The sequence below is a fragment of the Alexandromys fortis genome, unplaced genomic scaffold, assembly GCF_014885135.2.
Source record: "Alexandromys fortis isolate MF-2015 unplaced genomic scaffold, M_Fortis_MF-2015_v1.1 scaffold_84, whole genome shotgun sequence".
NCBI lineage: Eukaryota > Metazoa > Chordata > Mammalia > Rodentia > Cricetidae > Alexandromys > Alexandromys fortis.
In genome coordinates, this window is record NW_026068017.1 from 5,189,951 (window position 1) to 5,209,939 (window position 19,989).

Consider the following 19,989-nt stretch of genomic DNA (forward strand, 5'->3'; position numbering starts at 1 on the left):
AGAGACATATTCCAACTTATCTGGTCCTAAAAACTGGCTCCGTGTAACTTTTTGGTAATCTTCAGAGTTTCATAAAATACAGACAGTTCTTATTAGCTTCCCAGTTACTTTCTAATCTGGGGGATTTATGGCAAATGCACAGGAGTTCTGACAGTGAGGAGTGGGGTCTTAGGACACGTACAGAGGATCTCTTCGTGGGAGAAGCCCATTATGTGCATTGCTTCCATGGTCTCCTGGAAGTTATCCTTGTCCTGCTGCCCAGGGATGGGGATATAGCCATTGGAGAGGAACCTGTAGTTGTTGAAACCTTCCAGGAGTAAGTCAGCTAAAAGGAAACACACGGATAAAGTTCAGCTCATGGTCATCATCAGACTGAAACACTCTACCCGTGGACACCGGGAATCAGGAGAGCGGGCTGGCCATTCAACCCACTGAGGCACACTTTTCCTTGCTAATTCACACCATGTGTGAACACACACAGATGTGAACGTGTAAACACCTCTGCAGTTCGTTTTCTGTTTTGCTTTTTTGGCATTAGTGATTTGTACAATTTTCTATTTGAAACTGTGTAGCTGAGAAGCAAGTAAAATTTCCAGATTTAAATATTTTTGCCATCATTTGAATGAAAGCTTTGAAATCCTTACTCTGTTTTTATCTTGACAGGTAACTGGCTCTCCTGCTCTTCTGTAGAAGTCCCCAATTCTTAACTATATCATATTGAACTTTTTTTAAATTAAATTTTTTCATTTACTTTAGATACCAACCACACGTTCCCTTTCCTTCTCTGTTCCCTCCCACCTCCACCTCCTGTCTACTCCCCGCCCCCCATCCACTCCTCCTCTGTTCAGAAAGGGATAGACCTCCCAGGGAAGTCAACAAAGCATGTCAAATTACTTTGAGGCAGGACCAAGTTCCTCCCCCTGCATCATGGCTGGGTGAGGCATCCCACCACAGGGAAGGTCCTGGTCCCACTGCTAGGGGCCCCACAAACAGACCAAGCTACACAACTGTCATCCACATTGAACCTCTATAGGAATTGTTTGCTCCCCCAACACCTTCTGTTAACACCCTGAAAATGTTTTGATTAATTCCAGTTGTCAGCAAATGAAAGTCTCCGAGTTTTATTCTTTTCAAATGTATTATCTTGAGTGTTTGGTCTCTCTTTTTGGTATTCTGTGTGTTGCTGAGTTTTACCCCTCGCAGGCTTCCCTCCTTAGTTCTAGTTCCATGTATTCACAGTATTCTAGGTGAGGGAAGTCTAATTGCAGCAGGTATCTACTGTAAAGCTGCATGGTATACACACAGTGACTGCAGAAACACAGACTCTAGGACTCTAGAACAAAACACTTGTACATCTCTCTCTTCGTAGTATTTCTGAGTCAGCAAAATTCTTGCCTCAGCTAGACAGGGTCTCACTATGTAGCCCTTGGCTGGCCTGAAACTCACTATGTAAATGAGGCCTCAAATGCTGAGAAGTCCACTTGCCTCTGCCTCCTGAGTGCTGAGGTTAGACCACACTTGGCTTAAGTTCTTTTCAAATTAAATGTTTATTTTTTAAGAATTTTACTTTCTACTCTGCCCAGCCCTAAGCTTCCAGTCCTTGTGATAAACACCAATAAACAAACGCCCAAGCTACTCACTCTGGTATTAGTGTGAATACAGTCTATGTTTAGTTGCAAATCAGGGAATGAAAGCTTTATTCTACATTTTATTAAGTAAGCCCTCCCCCATTTTCCATTGTAAATGTTGGAAAAGAAACATATACAAAGATAGCTTTTAATTTAAGACAGGGTCGCTTGATCCCTGGAGGTCCTGAACTCTCTATGTAGACCAGACTGACCTCGAACTCATAGAGATCTGCTGGCCTCTGCCTCTCAACTACTGAAATTAAGGGTGTGTGCCAGCACGCCCAATTCTAATTCATTTACAGAAAATTTCAAAGGCCAACACAGCAAAACACACACACCTGCCACTTCAGTGCAACAGTCAAGGAGGTAACTGAATGCAGAGGAGAGGAACCCCACTACTCACACTTGAGGTGCTCCCCTGCTCCAGACAGCAGCTGGTAGAAGATATGAAACGTGCGTTCATCTTTAGCTTGACGAACAGCACGAGACTTTTCCAGAAGGTCTGAGCAGAGAAGGTTAAGGATTTAATTACTGAGGGGGGACTTCAGCAGCGTCTACACACGACTTTCTTAGCTATATATGAACTTTGTTATAAAGAACTGTATTTTGTATGAAACAAAAAACTGCAGCTTATGATTCTTATTAGTTTTCTAGATGCACTGATTTGGGAGGGAACTGAAAAGATTACAGGTGTCTCCTTCAACCCCATTGCTCCCCCACCCACCACGTGGTGCTGTGGACTGTGTTAAAAGCACACAGAACTACACAGGACGTGAAGGAAGCTACCAAACATAAGTGACACAGAGCTGCTTAAGGTAGATAGTGTCTAACACCAGGATATCACAGGGTTACAAGTAAGGAGTGGGCACAGAGAAAGCAGCCAGGAGACAGTTAATGAATGAAGAGCTGAAAATAGAAAGAGTTGGTATATGTTCCTCTTCTCATTGCTGTGGCACAGTTCCGGACAGAAGCAACTCAAGGAAAGATCCAGGACCTCTGCCCATGGACAGCACCGGCCACTTTAGCTCAGCAGAGACAGTCCCTTGCAGGCCTGCCTAGACAGTTGTTTCTATGGTAATTCTAAATCCCATTAAGCTGACAATCAAGATTAAGCATCAAAGTGTGACCCAGAACACATGTGCCTGACCAGTCTGTTCCTGTGACACTCCCCTTGTTAAAAACCCTTGCATGTGCTAGGTGCTGGCTCTCCATCTTTGCACATGGGGTTCGTCTCCCAAGGGCCTCAGCATCATTGCTACACTGACCACTGGGTCTTTTGTTCTCTGCACTGAAGCGTGAGAGACCATTGTCTAAAACATGAAGCTATGCACCTGCCTGGGCTCCCCAGCACAGAACTCCGTGGAAGCAGCACCTGAATTTGAGACAAAGAACACCCGTCTGCAAATGCAGAGCTCAGTGTGAGACGTGCTGGGCCCTCGGCACAGTGCTTAGATGCTGCTGCGGTGTCAGAGGGTCCACAGGCACACTGCTGCTCATGGAATCTGGTTCACTGTTTCCCAAACCGATAACCTCCTTTCCTGGGGCTACCAAATGAATTAATTCTGTAAGTGCAAGGTGCCTGAATTTTTGGCTAGACTACCTCCACCATGGTCTCATCATTTGGTGAGACACAGGACGATGAATGGTGTTATTAAAAGACGACCATGAATGAGCTAAATGGTGCGTTCATTGTATCATCATCCCCATCCTGGCTCTGAATGTACAAAATTCTATTCTAATTCACAGAACTTTCCCACCTAGCCTTCATTTACAGCAAAAGAATTCCCATCATTGGAGATTATTATCTCAATAATTGTTACATATTAGCTCACTAACCAAACAGTAATTTTGTGTGTGACAAGGCTAAGTCTAGGGCTAGGCAAATATCCCACCAACTGAGCTATATTTCCAGTCCCTGTAAATTATGTCATATATACCCATTGTTCCTTCAGGCCATTCTACGCAATGATATATCTTAGGATTACTCTATGTATCTGTTGTATCCTGCCTTTGCTATGACTTTATTAAAAAGTACTTTAACTCTATAATTCTAGGCTTGTCTCATTGAACAGAGGCACAGCCTGAATCATTATACAGTAAACAAAGGGCAAACAACCACAGCTGTCCAGTCATACACCACAGAGTGTGGGACTCTCACTGGTTTTAAAGATCTGCCATTTATATTTATGAATACTCGTGGGGGCCTGTGCGAGTTTATGTGCACCGTGTGTATGCAGATGTCCATGGAGGACAGAAGAGGGCAGCGGATCCCCTGGAAATGGAGTTGCATGCAGTTGTGAGCTGCCTGACATGGATGCTGGGAACCAAATCAGCATCCCACGCAAAAGCAGCATGAGCTACTAACTTCTGAGCCATCTTTCCAGTCTCTGTGGCCTGCTTTTGACAACAGCAACAACAACAACAATATCCGCACCATTTTGTAGCTGGTAACCAGTAACTGAAAATACCTGCAAGTGTCACCATGTCACTTACGTCCTCCCACCAGATATGAGATCATAGATGGCTGCTCAAGGCTGCAGGAAAATGGAGTCATTATTTTGGAAAAAGGATACATGTTTCAATGTTGGCCCCAACAATATAGCCAGTTACATCAAAGTTGATCCGAATAAACTTGCCCTGAAAAGAGAAAAAACTTGAGATAAATAAGGATACAGAGGACCCAAGTATCATAGCAGAACAAGACAATATATCCTCCTCAAAGGCGAAGAGAAACCTCACCAATGTAAAAGAGCAGTGGTAGGATAGACCACTGTCCTACACTGTGATATAACAAATCTAGAAACTGGTAAGAAAGGATAAGATGAGCTGGAGAATACTGCTCGGAGGCCCCGAGCTTGGTTCTAAGAAGGCACATCAGACTCACAACCACCCATAACTCCAGTTTCAGGGTCCCCGCACCCTGCTCTAGCTTCCACCGGCACCCATGCACACGGCACATACACATACAGGAAAAAGATTAGTAAAATTTTAAAAGGTGGAAAAGTAGTAAAGGAATGAACCCCTCCCTACCAGTTAGGACTCGAAAGTCCTCCTAAGTAGTCTGAGGCAGGAGGCATCTCAGAGGAACAGCAAAGCTAGACTCCAACCGTTCGGGCTGAAGTTATAAATGGAAGGAGAACAGAGATCCACGAAAAACTGGAGAGTGAGGAAACCTGAGCAGGCCCAATTATAAAAAGTAGCAAGGCAGGACATTTCTTCCAAAATGCTAAGCAGTTTTATAAACACGAAGCAACTTGACCCGCTATATACCCTTAGGAGAGAACGGGCTGGGGACTAGGGTCAGTCACAGAATGTTGACCCAGCAAGCACAGTTTGCGCCCCAGCATTCCCACCACAAACAGACAGACAAAAACATTTGTAGGGGAGGAAAAAAGAAAAAAAAATTTGGAGCAAGAGAAAACAGGGATTGTTTCATAATTCTTTGATAGTTATTATTAAACTGAGCACCCAAACTAGCAAAGACAGGATAAAAACAAGAGAGGCAGGACTAAGATAAACCTGACTGCAGCTTACTGTATTTATAAGATATAAAAGGCCAAATTAAATACTCGCTAAAACCGGAACATGAGCAATGACTGAGAAGGGCTTATTCTAGAACTGTTAGGAAGTACTGACACTGGTAAATACCACTAATTTCCATCAGTGGGGTCTCAGAGGCCCTCCCCTGAGGGAGCTGCTTCTAAACCTTGGGGGAAATGGAAAAGGCTTTGATTAGTTGCCATATGAATCACATATATACAGTTGCCTTTGGCTTTGGTTCACGGTGAGCCTTATCACATACATTTATATACAAGAACATACAAGACAGACTTCTGGGTTTTCAATAGTTTTCCAGAAAGTTAAAGTGGCTTACAAAAGGCATGTCTAGCCTTCTTTCACACTTTCTTACATACTGAGAAACAGGCTGTGCTGATGTGGATGAGAATGGCCCTCACAGGCCATCTGAATGTTTGGTCCCTAAGTGATGGATTGTTTAGGAAGGATGAGGAGGTGTGTGTCCCTGGGGTAGGCTTTGAGGTTTCAAAAGCCTTGCTTTTTCTACCTGTTTCTAACCTGCAGATCTGAACAAATGTGAGTCCTAGCCACTGCTCCAGTGCCATGACTGCCCACCTGCCTGCCCACCCGCCCGCCACCTCACTCACCAAGATGTGATTCACCCTCTGACAAGCAAGCCCTCAACTAAATGCTTTCTATTAGCTGCCTCGGTCATGGTGTCTGCTCACAGCAACTAAGACATACACCAAGTTAAAGATGATGCACTAGTTACCACATTAGTCTCCCAGGCAATCCCATTATTCTTTTTATTATTTATTTGTATATGTGTGTGTCTACTACGTGGGTTTATGTGTACCACTTGTATGCAAGAGTCCAGAGAAGCCAACAGAAGCTATCAGATTCGTAGGAACTGGAGTTGCAGGTTGTTATGAGCCACTGGACATAGGTGCTAGGAACCAAACTCGGGTCCTCTAGATGAATAGCAAATGCTCTTAACCACTGAACTATCTTTCCAAGCTCCAATCCCAGTATTCTTATAATTTTAAACTTCAGGCATGGGGTGCTGGGGCTTGAACTCAGGGTCTTGAACATGCTAAGCGAGCATGCCATCAACTGGCTCCATCTCCAACTGTGATTTTCATCTCTTTAACATAGCTGATAGTACTTAATAACAATGATCCAATTCCTTGGATGATGAAACAACACAACGTTTCATCACAGAATAAGATCACTAACACTCCATCTGTTTCTAAGATTTAGAAAACGGTTCAGTGGATCCATATGCGAATTACGAGACAGTGCATTTGATTCCATTTTTAAAGATAAGTTTATTTTGTCTTTGTTCCTGGGAAGATTCCCCTCCCCCCCACACTGCAAGAAAGAATAAAGTTAAACCATTACTCCATATGGATAGTTAATGGTTTAAAAACTTCAGAAACTAAAATTGGGTCCTGATGTTATAAAAATTGGTTCAACTTCTCCATAAATTTTCAACAGCTGTTCCAGCCACACAATAGCTCACTGAATTAATTAAGACTTACTATTTTAAGAGACAGTAGTCAAAAGACAATGCTTTTATTCCAAGGCCACAACACATTGCCAGAACTGCCCAAGCAAATAGTCCTCAGGCCTCTTGTTTAAACACTGCAGGAAGGTTCACCAAGATAATCAGTATCACCTATTTCCTACTTAAGAAAACAGTCCAGTCATAAATACATTATATCCAGTAACACAAGCTTACAGCTTACACCAACAGGTCCAACTTCTTTTTATTTTTTTAAATTTTTATTTTAAATCTTTTTGCAACAGATAAGAAATATGAGCAAACAGACGATTAAGACAAAAGACAACTATTAAAAAGAAATCTAGCCAAGCTTATAACCAGCGACAAAACAAGTTATGAAACTAAACACCTACTTAGAACGTTCTATCAATTTGCAAGCAGGAAATAAGTGTGATCGCCAGAGAATCAGATAAGAGCAACAACAATCAGATGTTGTCAGGTCCTGGCTACACAGAAATGCTAATCAGCAAGTCATGCAAGCTCCACTCATCATTTTCTATCTGCCCTCCAGAAGGAGGAACAGGTAAGGATTAACCTCCTGACGATAGGTCCAGCTTCTTTACGGAGTGCGTAACAGCATGCCGCTAACTGAGAGCAGAACGACCACAGGAGTTGCTACATCAGGCCCGGGTACACACCCTAAGAAAACGAAGCTGGTCCACGAGGAACACCTTCATACCCATGCTTATCATGGTGGTATTCACAAGGTCGGGACATGGAGTCAGACTAGGTGCCTGTCAATAGATGTATGTGTAGATATGTACATACCATGGAGTTATGTATATATGTACATACAGTGAAATCATGTGTAGAAAGATACACAGTGCAGTCATGTGCATATGTACATACAGTAGTGTGCATATATACATACAGTGAAGTTATATGTACACACAGTGGAGGTGTGTGCAGATATGTACACACAGTGGAGGTGTGTGCAGATATGTACACACAGTGGAGGTGTGTGCAGATATGTACATACAGTGGAGCTGTGTGCATATGTACATACAGTAGAGTTGTGTGCATATGTACACACAATGGAGTTGTGTGCAGATATGTACATACAGTGGAGCTGTGTGCAGATATGTACATACAGTGGAGCTGTGTGCAGATATGTACATACAGTGGAGTTGTGTGCAGATATGTACATACAGTGGAGCTGTGTGCATATGTACACACAGTGGAGTTGGTGCAGATATGTACACACAGTGGAGTTTGATCTGAGCAGAAAGAAGAATGAAATCATGCACTTTAGGATAATGGTGGGTGGAACTGGAGGGTAACGGTGATACAACTCAACATAGAAAACAGATTTTTAGGGACGAGGAAATGGGTGACTAGAGAAAGGATATCAGACTCCAAAGAGAAATGGAAAAAAATTCAGGTTTTGGCTTTCATAACCGTTAATCTACAAGAGTCTGTTTTAAAATAACTTAGCCATTCAGGTACCTACTCAGGTCAACAATGGCATTCCCGTCATGAGTGCTCCAGTCCCTATCAGTTCCCTAGCTCAGCTTCCTTTTCCTAACTGGGTCCACAGTCTCTCTGCCATTGCAGTGGGGGCCAAGAATGGTCCTTGGGGTGAAGGTAAAGAACCAAGCAGAGTCAGAGGTGGGACTCCAGAGAGGCAGGGATACAGGGGTGAAGGAAGGAGGGAGCGCGAATGCCTCCTCCCCTATGCCTTCTCCACTTCCCCTCAAAAGGAACTAGCCTTTCTAAAACCAGCACAAAGGTAACCGTCAAAGTCCTAGAATCGACTCTATCTCAAAAACATAAAACAACAGTCTTAAGCCAAATGGTAGTCATGCATAGACTCTTAACAATGTGATAAAAGTGAAATTTCAAAACGCAACATTTTACTGAATATCCTCAAATAATCCAAAACTTAAATTTCCCTTAACGTTGAATATCTTGGCAAATTAGGTGAAAAGCAGGCCAGCAGATGTACCATTGTTCAGGTGAGGCTGCCAAGAACTTAGGTGGGGAATGTTTCTAGGGAAACATAAATCCAGACTAAACTGAGAAACAAGAGTCTTAGTTTTATGTGGGTCCTCTATTTCTTAACTATTAAGTGAAAAAACCCATGCTAAACATACCCTCCCCTCCATAAAGTTCAGACTGTGGTACTTCTAATGGTCAACCAGAATCTCACCAATTAAAATAAAAAGCCAAAGGAAAAGGCCACGAATATGACCGTCCTCTGCATAGCAATCAGAGCTATCCTCGGCTGCATGTGCCCTGTGGGAAATGCCTTTTCAGAGTATTCTAAACAGAAACCTGGAACTCTGTCTCCAAGAGAAGCACTTCCCCCTAGCTTAAGGCCTAAACGCTGAACTACACCCCAGCCTTAAAACACAAGTCGTTAGGAATCTCATCTTCACAGGCCAGCTTGCCCCTCTTAACTTCATAAAGAAAATGTCATTATCTTGTTTAGTTAACATTTGTCCTGAGCAGACAAACCTCCGGGAACTTTTCCGGAGTGGCTATCAAGCACCTGGAGTTATTAAGCATAACGGATTATTAGTTAGCAGCCACTTCAGGGGAAGGCAGTTTGTTTTATACTTTGTAATTATTTCCCTTTGCTAGTTTGGCATATAACTCGATCATGCGTGAGCCATGTTTTACTTTAAACACCTGAGCATGGATGGTGATGTACACATACTCCATTTTAAATTCCATTCTCTGAAGCAGCCATTTTCCTTAAACAAAAGAAAGGTCATCCGAGGAGTAGTGGCTAGGGTTTAATCCAAAGGCCAGATGGCCACCTCAGATGTTTCAATTATCCTAATCTCCAAACCACTCTAGAAGCTTTGCTGTTACTAAAATGAGTTTGCATGTGATCCAAGTGGCCTGTTACTTAATGTAATTATTATCAGAAACCACCAGAAAGCACGAACTGTGTGAGGAGTTAAGGACCAACCTAACTAAAAATGCCCACTCTACCTGGGTGTGAAGAAGATGTCAAGACTCCAGGCAGCCCAGGTCTGGCACTTGGAGCTCCGCAGAAGGCTCGGCTCGAAAAGGCTGAGAGTGCATGCAGCGGCTGATCTGGGAATCCACAGGCACAGACTGTACTTCATCTCAGACACGGTCCCATGAGCTACAGGTGACCTTCCAGGGACAGCTTTGGTCAGAGCATTCGGGGCTTTCTAATGTTTGTATTACATGCGAAGGTGTGAACCTGTGACTTCATTTCATTGCAATCCAAGAATCAAATCAGGGAGAGACTCCCTTGTTCTGACTCCTGGGGGCTAATTATCTACCAGAGGGGACAGCAGAGCTGCGAACTGTCAAACTGGCTCAGGTTGGTTAGCAGCAGAACACAATTAATAAAGAAATAATAGCTTTCTGAGAGATCTGTCTGCGGCTTCAAACAACCATGTCAAGCCCAAGTCCTGTTTCAAAGTTTCATTATGAGAAAGCCGTTGTCTATAAATCGCCTCCATCTGGAATGCATCTCACTTCTCATAAACAGGACTGGCCTAACTGTGGATGATTATTTTCATACGGGTAATGCTCTCCTGAAGAATCCCTTAACGCAAACCACATGCTAGCATCTTTAGAAGAAAAGATAGTCCTCAGGAAATTAGCCGGCTATATCAGATCAAAGAAATGGAACCAAATGGCTCCTAAAGCTCACGGAGTTTATAGTCTCAAATATTCTCACTGCACACACATGGCTTGTAAACAGTGACCACATGAGATCTCACTGTGCACACAGCTCATCTGCGTGAGCTCTCTGTGCACACACAGCTTATCTGCGTGAGATCTCACTGTGCACACACAGTTCATCTGCGTGAGCTCTCTGTGCACACACAGTTCATCTGCATGAAATCTCACCGTGCATGCACAGCTCATCTACATGAAATCTCACCATGCACACACAGCTCATCTACATGAAATCTCACTGTGCACACAGTTCATCTGCGTGAGATCTCACTGTGCACACACAGCTCATCTGCGTGAAATCTCACCATGCACACACAGTTCATCTGCGTGAAATCTCACCGTGCACACACAGTTCATCTGCGTGAGCTCTCTGTGCATACACAGTTCATCTGCATGAAATCTCACCGTGCACACACAGCTCATCTTTTAACATTAAATCACATTGAGGATGACCCCAGTCCTAACCCAAGGCCTGTCCTGTCCATGGGGACAAATGCAACCACAGTCCTAAAACAGGAACGTACACATTGTTAGGCTGCAACACAGAGTAAACACTACATGATATGGCATATCACCGAGAATATTAATGATTAAAGGAAAATGAAGGTAAGTCCTACGGGGCAGGACTCTGGTTTGCCCAATGAGACATTCCCCAGGCCTAGAGTGTCACTGGCATTTAGTGGCATTTTGATTAAATGGATCCTATAAATATATCTGCTTATATTGTGAGGCACAGTGCTGGAACCAAGGACACAGTGGGGAACAAGGCAGACAAGGTTCCTCCAGGCTGAGCTCTCGCATTCTCATGGGAGGGATGGCAATCAAAGTAATTGGCTCCTGACTGTGGTGAGAAGATGGAGTGTAATTACTGGCTGCCGTGAGCTGGGAGGGAAATATTCAGGTTGCCAGCAGGAATGACAGAGAACTTCTCAGATGGCGTTCCGACAGCCGGGGAGCTGGGAGTAGCGTGGGCAGAGCTCAAACACACTCTGGAGGGTTAACCAACTGGATTCACTATTAGCTGGGGTATGGGCCAAGTAAAAAGATCTGAATTCCTAGGTATTTTAACTTCCCAGGTTTTTGCTGTTTTTATTTTGCTTTAAGCTTAAGCAACTGTTTGATTCAATGTAAGACACAAGGGAACAAATTCCAAAAGAAGATAAAATTTCATTTAGAGTTTGCTAAACTTTAGAGCTCTAGAAGACGTTCACAGAGATACCAATTCAACAGCAGAATTGCTTGGAAAAGAATAGATGCTTAATATTTAATTGAACTTCACAATAAACCAATACTCAAATTTAAAACTAAGTCATGATCACTGGTTACTTTCAAGTCCTCCGAGAACCAAAGTAAACACCCACAGAGGAATACGGAAAGGGTACCTAACTGGACTGTATTCAATCAGTGACGTTAATTACATAATAATTGTTTGAAATACTAAACTCAGACACCTGTTTTAGTGCTGTGTAGCTAACACCTATGATACTAGTGGAAAACTACTAAACCATGCCTGAGAAACGGAAAACAAATGAAAAAGGAAATCCCCAATACTGTACAAAAAACGTGGACAACTCAGAAATACCTTTGTCTTTTGGCTGAATGAAGGTTATATCTAAGAATACTGCCTTAATCACTCAGGCAGAAACCTGCAGGCGGGAACTGAAGCAGACCACGGAAGGCTGCTGTTTACTGGCTTAGTCAGCTTGCTTTCTTAAGCCTACCTTCCCAGGGATGACACCACTCCAAGTGGGCTGGGCCCTCCCACATCAACCCATCACTAATCAAGGAAATGCCTGCAGACACACCCACAGACCAATCTAAGAAGAGCAATTCCTCCTCCCGCTACTCAGGTGACACTAGCTTGTGTCAAATTGACAAAACCAACCAGCACCATCATGTATACTTTACAATAAACTCCATGAGTACTAACACTCATGGTTTGACCTATAATCTGCATGTACATTCAAGAGTAGAATATTTCAACTTTGGCATAACTGACATTTGGGGCCAGGTAGTTCTGTTGTGAGAACTGTGCTGTGTATTATGGGATGCTTACCAGCATCTCTGACCTCTACCCAATAGATACCAACAGCACATCACACCCTCTCCAATGGCTGGAGATGGCCCAGCGGTTAAGGCTTGCTCCTTCCTCACAGCTTGCTCAACCTCCTTTCTTATAGAACCCAGATCCACCACCCTAGGAACGGCAATACCCACAATGGGCTGGGTCCCCCCCCCCCCATCAATCACTAATTAAGAAAATACCCTACAGGCTTGCCTTCAGCACAGTCTTATGGGGGCTTTTTCTCAACTGAGGCTCTGTCCTCTCAGATGACTAAATGTGAAGTTGACATAAAACTAGCCAGCACACCACTATCTATGCCAATCCCATAATAGAATAACTGGCAAAGGCAAAGGGCTCTTATGCAATTATGTGTCCATATAAAAACATATGAACTGAAATACACTACAATTACTTTCATATGTGGATACTAGAAGTAATTCAACATTTATCAATTTAGCCTTTCTTGAAATCTAAAAAGAAAAATCAACTCATTTGCTCAAATCATAGTAGACATTTCATGAGAAACCCAAGGAAGTCCAAGTTTTTGGGGGCTCTTCAACTTACAAAGCGAGATGAGTTATCATTTTTCACAGTCTTCGCATTTCCAAATGACTCCAGAATTGGATTTGCTTGTAAAAGCTGCCGTTCAAGTTCACCCTAGAAGACATCACACGCACATATAGACATACACACACATAAACAAAAACAGATGTATGTTAATCTTGTGTCTTTACTCCAGTCTTTGGGGTGAAAAAAACCCACTACAAAACCACCCTCTTCCTGTCCCTCTCATCCTGCTGTCTGTCATCAGGAGCCGCTGCTGGCTCCTCGCTCCTGGATCTGATCATGGGTTCTGCTGAAAGAAAAAAAAAACCCAGCACCTAGAGGGGGTCACCGGAGAAGAAAATGTCATGTTGGACCGATAACAGTTTAAACTAGGCAGAAAATAAAACTTAGCAATTGGTTTCCATGAAATGAAACGGAGTGGAACAGCCTGTTTAAGAACACATTACCACTGCTCTCGATTTTTATCCTGCTCGATGTGAAGGCCTTGAGGGGGCTGACTGAATACTCTCCACTGTATTGGTGGGCGTTTCCATCCACTGCCACAGTGCAGATGGGACAACAACAATCCACCTCCTCATCAGACGCTGGCTAAGATGGCAAGGCACTCACTTCACTAATATGTAGACACTTTAGTCAATCTTTATATGCAAACTAGGCTACAAAACAGATTTCTCAAATGAGAGGTGTAAGTTTATGAAACCCAACAGAAAGTTGCAGGAGAAAGCGCATGATGTCAGGCCTGGCCAAGAAAAACACTAAAGTGATGTTATGTTTCTGGAATGTAATTACAGAATTATCTTTTATGACCTAAATAAATCTGGTTTTCCCCGCAAACACAAATCTTATCCCTGTACTTTAAATTGCCCACAATATTCTAGACCTAAAGAAAATAAATAAATAGAAGCTCCAAGAAAATGTGACTCTCTAAGCAAAAAAGGTGAAATATAAAGAACGTCAAGTAGGATTTGAAGTTAGTGGCCATCAAGCAATGCAGGATGCATGCCACTATCCAATCTCAGAACAGGAACCAGTGCATGCTGTGGTGTCACGCCGCTACTCACGGAGCTGGGGCAGCAGCAAGGCCAACCGAAGACCTCACGGTTTCTGCATCCCCTGGTGGGGACTCTGTGATGTGATGCAGTTTGAAGGGCAGAACAGTGTTCCCAAGGCACCCACAAACATTCAAACATGCTCCTGATGTCTATCTGAACTGCCTTAACCACAGCCTACCACTGTGAATGCTGAATGGAGTCAAGAACTAGTCCTACCTTTTAGTCATTGCCTAGTGCAGTGAACCTTACAGTTTATTGGATTATAAATACTTAGATTGTTTTATGTAAATCTCTGTGTATTAAATGTTATCTCTCTCTCTCTCTCTCTCTCTGAGGTATCATTATGTAGCCCCGGCTGTCCTTGAACTTACTAATCAGAACAGGCTGGCCTCCAGCTCACCGTGGCCACCTGCCTCACCTCCTGATTGCTGGGATGTGCTACCATTCCCAGTCACTACATTTTCTTAAAGATGGCTGGAATCCTAAACAAATTTTGATTACTGAGAGCTATTAGTAATAACGTCTGGTATGGGCTGGGGATGCAGCTCAGAGGGAGACTGCTTGCTATCCTGTTCAATTTGTGGGATTAGAAAGCAGAATTGTTAGGGAAACAGATGCTCCGGTGAGTAAAGCACCTACTGTGAGGTGGAGATCTGAAATACAGATTCTTTAAAGTCATGTGCCTTCTTGCCAAGTCACAGCTAAAACATCGATAATCTATCTTAAGATGCCATCCCAACTTGGAAGAGAATCAAGTACAGCATTCCTGGTTCCCTATGCCTGGCAGGAGGGATTCTTGGAGTCACATTTCTCTCACCAACGCCTTTCCCTTATGTCAGTATCAGCAAATGTTTAAGGGGACATAGATAAGCCCTAAAATAGTCTAGTAGTACCTGGGAAGGGGTAGTGAGCGAGCCAAAGGCAACCCTATGATCTGAGCTGAGGGCCCCAAAGTCAACATGCAGACCAGAAAAATTCTGTGTCACTTCTGCTGACTTTCCTAATGGTGCCACGCATGGGGTTGTTTTCTCCTAACACATTTGAGACATCGGCGAGATCAAGTAAAGATCTTACATGAAGCACATATAAAACTACTACCACAGTCTTATAGTTATGAAATTAATTAGGTTAAATGGTACTCCTATTTCTAAAGACTACAGGGAATGAGACTATTTATATTCCCACTAGAACTAGGCAAGCACTCACCTTTGCTTCTAGTCTATATGATATCAAGAAACGTTCCTACGAATGCAGGGGAAAACATTTAAATCATTTACAAAATTCTAAGTATTTAGTTATATATTGTTTTAAGTTTATCAATCACGATGAAGACTATATCCTTGTGTTTATTCTATCATATACAACACACTCTTGGTAAAGACGAGCTTGAAATGAGTAAATATATCCTTTCGAAACTCCAGGTCAGCCAGCAGCTGTCATGGGGCAAGGACCTGTTGCACTCTGCAGGGCCAGGAACAAGTGCTCCAGACCACCAGGAGGTCTCAGCCACAATGGAAAATCAGATTCCAATACGAGCCGCACGACAGCACGCTCTGGCTTCCTTCTCGGTTGTCACCTTAGCCTTGCTTCAAGGCAGTTTAGGTCCCCGAGGAAGGACACAGTTGAAGATGCTGAGAGGCAGGTGCATGGGCTTGAAAGAATCATTCTTAGTGAATGGTAAAGTTTTAAAACTTTCTGGAAATGCCCCATCCTGAGTCTTGGAGTGGCAATGGACACAGAAAGCCTCCAAGCAACCTCCCAGGAGGAGAAAAACCGCAGTGGTACTATGCTTGCAGCTGCCTGGTGGGTGGCACAGAGGGCGGAAAGCCAAATATAACTTTCAATTACGTTATAAAACATATCTGAAAGTTCACAGATAAATCTCTGCCTGAAGTTTACTTTTGTAACTTGAATTTTGAGAACCACTGCTTCTTTTATTTACTCGTATTCTCAAGGAGAACATAAGCGACATGCCGTACCACCTGGAGGTTATACCAGAGGGCAGACGTCGCTTTGCCAAGTGTGGATGAGGACACAGAGAAACAAACACTCGTGTCTGCTCTCCTGGTTCCACATGACCCAGCAATGCCACTCCAGGTGAGTGTTCAAGACCAACAAATCAAGTACCCAAGGGTTCAAAATGGCCCAAGCGAAGCAACCCAACATCTGCCAACCGCTCAGTGGACAAGGAAGATGGGGCATATTTAATACAACAGAACGTTATTAAGCCATAGAAAAGGATGCTCTGCTTCTAATGATCCAGTGTAGGCTGCACCTTGAAAACATTATCCCAAGTGAAAAAAGTCAGAAAACAATTTCCATTCTGTGCAATGTCCAGAATAGGCTCATGCATAGGAAACAGAGTGGACTGATGGTTGCCAGAGCCGGAGGAAATGGGAGGTAACTACTGCTAGTGGACAAGTGGACAGTGGGGTTTCTTGTGGGGAGACAAAATGAAAATGTCCTACACTGGTGAGGATGCTATATTGTGTAACTGTGAATGTACAAAAGCACAGAGCTGTGCATGCAAGTGGGCAAACTGGACAGAATGAATTGTATTGCAATATTTGGCTAATAAAGTTCCGTGTAAATTCAGAAACCAGTGGAATAAAGGAGGAGAATGGAGAAGAAAATTAGCTAAAACAGAGAGCAACTTTGCAAGGTACAGTCAGCCCACTGCAGGTTCTGCCCCCACAAATATAACCAAGAATGCAACTAAAATATTCAGAGTTGGGGGTAGCACCTGTACCGAACATACAGGCCCCCCCCTTATCTCCACAACAGCTGTTTATGCAGTACGTGTATATTGTAACCGGGATTAAAAGTACTCTAGTGTGCCTTAAATTACACAAGAGGACTGCACAGGCTCGACTTTATACATGCTACCTGAGCACCTGAGGGTTTTGGCATAGGAGGAGGGTAGAGAGCGGGGCCTGGAGCCAATCCCGCTCATGTACAGAGCATAAGCCCACATTTTCCGGGGGTTGCAGAACAACTGAGAAGCAACGCTTGCATGTCTCTAAACATCACATAGCGACTGCAGACTCGAAAGGCAGCAATGAATGTAGAAAAGCAGCCCTGCGGTTTGTACACACAGCCAACATGCAGAGATGTGCAACTCAGCAGGGACAACGCAGCCCAAAGCAGCAGCCTCCTCCTTGGGGAGAATTTGCTTCCAGGGTGGACTGGAACCCCTGAGGCATCCAAGTATGGCATGCTACTCACATACACCTGGGATGCACTGTAGTTTACAATGACATCGAAACAGTCTAAAAGGCAATGGTGCCCATGCTTCCGAGAACCTGGAAAATCTATATAGTTACCACTCTCATTAGTGCTCTCGGTGCCGACCTAAAGGCCATAGAGCATGCACTCTGAATGCACAGGTTTCTTGTTCCGTGCTGTCTCATGATAACTCATGTGTTAACCCTTCCCAGCTACATTGCTAACCTGGGCTGCAGCAAGTCACAAAAGACCACCACAGGCCTTCATAAATATCAGAGCTCCAGTAACAGACAATTTCTCACCTTGTATGTTAAGAAAGATACTTGAGAGTCTCAGCATCTGTGACAGTTTCTCTGGGTATGCAGGTATGTATGATCTTTTCTATATGTATTTATAGAGCAATTATATGCCTCAACATCACTGCCTCTTGCATGTGGAAGACATAGACCTAACTATTGCTGTGCCAAGGTGAGAATCCGGTCCAGAGCCATGTCCCACTCTTCAAGGACTCTGGTTTAGTTCTGTCCTCCCTCTCCTGGGAAGCAGGAAGTCTGGCTCTCGTTTGCGGTTTGTCCAATGTTGGGCATGCTGGGGCTAAAAGGCAGGCAGCTGATAACTGCTCCACTACTTGCCCAGCACAAAGAAAATTCTTATTTAATGAGGATATTAAATACAACAAGGCAAGCTTTTGGGCTAAAACATACATAGGCATAAATTATAAAATGCCATAAAAACCTATTAGAAATTTAGTTGCCACAAAGGAACAACTTTCAAGGTGCCCCCAATTTAAAATGTAATGTATAGCATAAAACAAAGCTTTCATGCGCTTGCTAATAGTAAGACAGTTCCACCTAATATGACTGATGAAACATCTTAATTTTAAAGACTTCATAAACATGCATTTCAATGTCATGATAAAGGGAAAACATTCAGGTTATCTAGAACACAAATCTAAAAAGCACAAATGCATGCTGCTTTGTGTGAAAGAGTAAGACTCTAGCAACACATTTTCAGCATTAAATCTTGTTTTAGAAGATTCCACTTAGAACCAAGAGTGCTACATGTTTCTAGGAGAGGCTTGCTCTAAAGACAGCAGTCAGGGCAGGCACTCAAGACTGAGAAGCAAAAAGAAAATCACTTGCCTGGGGCTTCACTGGCTTAGGCGAGTCCTGCTGCTCATTACAAACAGATAGGCAGACGTTAGCACAAAGCACAAGCCCGTGAGCAGCGGGAGCTGGTTTGGCTGGCACACGAAAGCTTACCAACTACTACAGTGTCACAAAACATCAGAGGTTCACTGACACCATATTCTGTGTTTTTACCTTTTACCATCCATGGATTCTTCCCACAGATCCCCCAACCCCTAGAGCTGCTATAGGCAGCAGCCGCAGGCTATTATTCTATAGTCTGGAAGAAACACTAAAATCATTTACAGACACTCACTTGGTGGAAATAAGAAATCTTCATAGGCACTGCTCATTAATTTATAACCATTCACACCCATCTCTGCCAGAAACTGGGCCTCAAGCCACAGCCATAATTCCCTTGTGAGAAAGCCTAGTTAATTTCCTTGTACTGTGTCCAGCTCCTCCCGACTGGAAGAAGTGAGGGTCCTGGGTGTGTGGCCAGGGGGCTGCTAGCCAGAGCAGTGGATGCAGCAGCTGCGCGTTCCTGGTTTGCATCTGATATTATAAGAGCAGAATGCAGACAAAAAACAACAGAGCAAAGACTTACAGGAATATTATGGTCCTTTCTTCCTTTGTGTGAAGAAGCAACATGGGCAAGGTACTGAATGACTTTCTTTGTGTTCTCTGTCTTCCCGGCACCCGATTCACCCCTGAAAGAAATATCAACATCAGCTACTTTAAAAAGAGAGCTGAGCACATGTGTTCCAAAATTACAATAGATAAAATGAGACTGAACAGAGTAAGAATTAGGGAAAGATAAAAAAAAAAAAGAGAGAAAGCAGGAGAAAACTCACAGGCAATAGCAATAATAGAAAAGAAAGTATTACTACTGTTTTTCTGTGTTTTTAAATGATCAACTCCTTATTCATAGATCTAACCTCGCTATCAACACCACCATCACTGAACCATCTTGAAAAATTGTAATCTTTCTTGTAAAATACATACTGCACAATGAGCTCTGGGTTGCAAAAAAAGATTTACTTTTGCACTTGTCTTTCATCTTTCCTACTACTTCAATAGGCACACACAAGCCTGTTTTTATGTGTGTTTGTTTTCATGGTTTTTGAAACAGAGTCTCCTACCGTAGCCAAGTCTAGCTGGCCTGGAACATACAATGTAAACTACTCTTTTGAAATTACAGTGATCCTTCTGCCTCAGCCTCCCAAGTGGTGGGATTAAAAGATTAATCACCAAGTCTGACTAAAACTGTTAAAAATGATTATATTTTTAGGGTATTAAGCCAGGGGTGGTGGCTTATGCCATTAATCAATTCCAATACTAGGAAGGCAGAGGCAGGTGGGTCTCTGAGTTTGAGGCAGCCCAGTTTACAAAGTGAGTTCCAGGACAGCCAGGACTACACAGAGAAACCCTGTTTCAAAAAGCAAAACAAGGTATTAAATTAGCCCAAATAAATACTCACTGGGAGTGCTCATGAGAAAACAAAGGAAAATTCCAAAACACATTTTTCCTGCTCCTGGGGGTAAGAGCTTCCATAAGCAAAAAGAAATTTATTAGAATG

General features: G+C 43.2%; 1 protein-coding gene and 1 non-coding gene across 2 annotated transcripts in view; both read right to left on the reverse strand.

Annotated features, from left to right (window-relative positions):
- The window catches only part of Myh10 (myosin heavy chain 10), a 123,727-nt gene that overhangs the window by 56,240 nt on the left and 47,498 nt on the right, over positions 1-19,989 (reverse strand). The window contains exons 5-9 of the mRNA XM_050162456.1: positions 19,018-19,120; positions 13,004-13,096; positions 4,202-4,265; positions 2,032-2,130; positions 182-325 (exon numbers count right to left, since the gene is read on the reverse strand). Of these exons, the coding sequence (XP_050018413.1) occupies positions 182-325; positions 2,032-2,130; positions 4,202-4,265; positions 13,004-13,096; positions 19,018-19,120 (503 nt within the window). The remainder of the gene's footprint in view (positions 1-181; positions 326-2,031; positions 2,131-4,201; positions 4,266-13,003; positions 13,097-19,017; positions 19,121-19,989) is intronic.
- Positions 7,113-7,253, reverse strand: LOC126514154 (U8 small nucleolar RNA). Its single transcript, XR_007595515.1, has one exon. It is a non-coding gene; the product is annotated as a U8 small nucleolar RNA (small nucleolar RNA).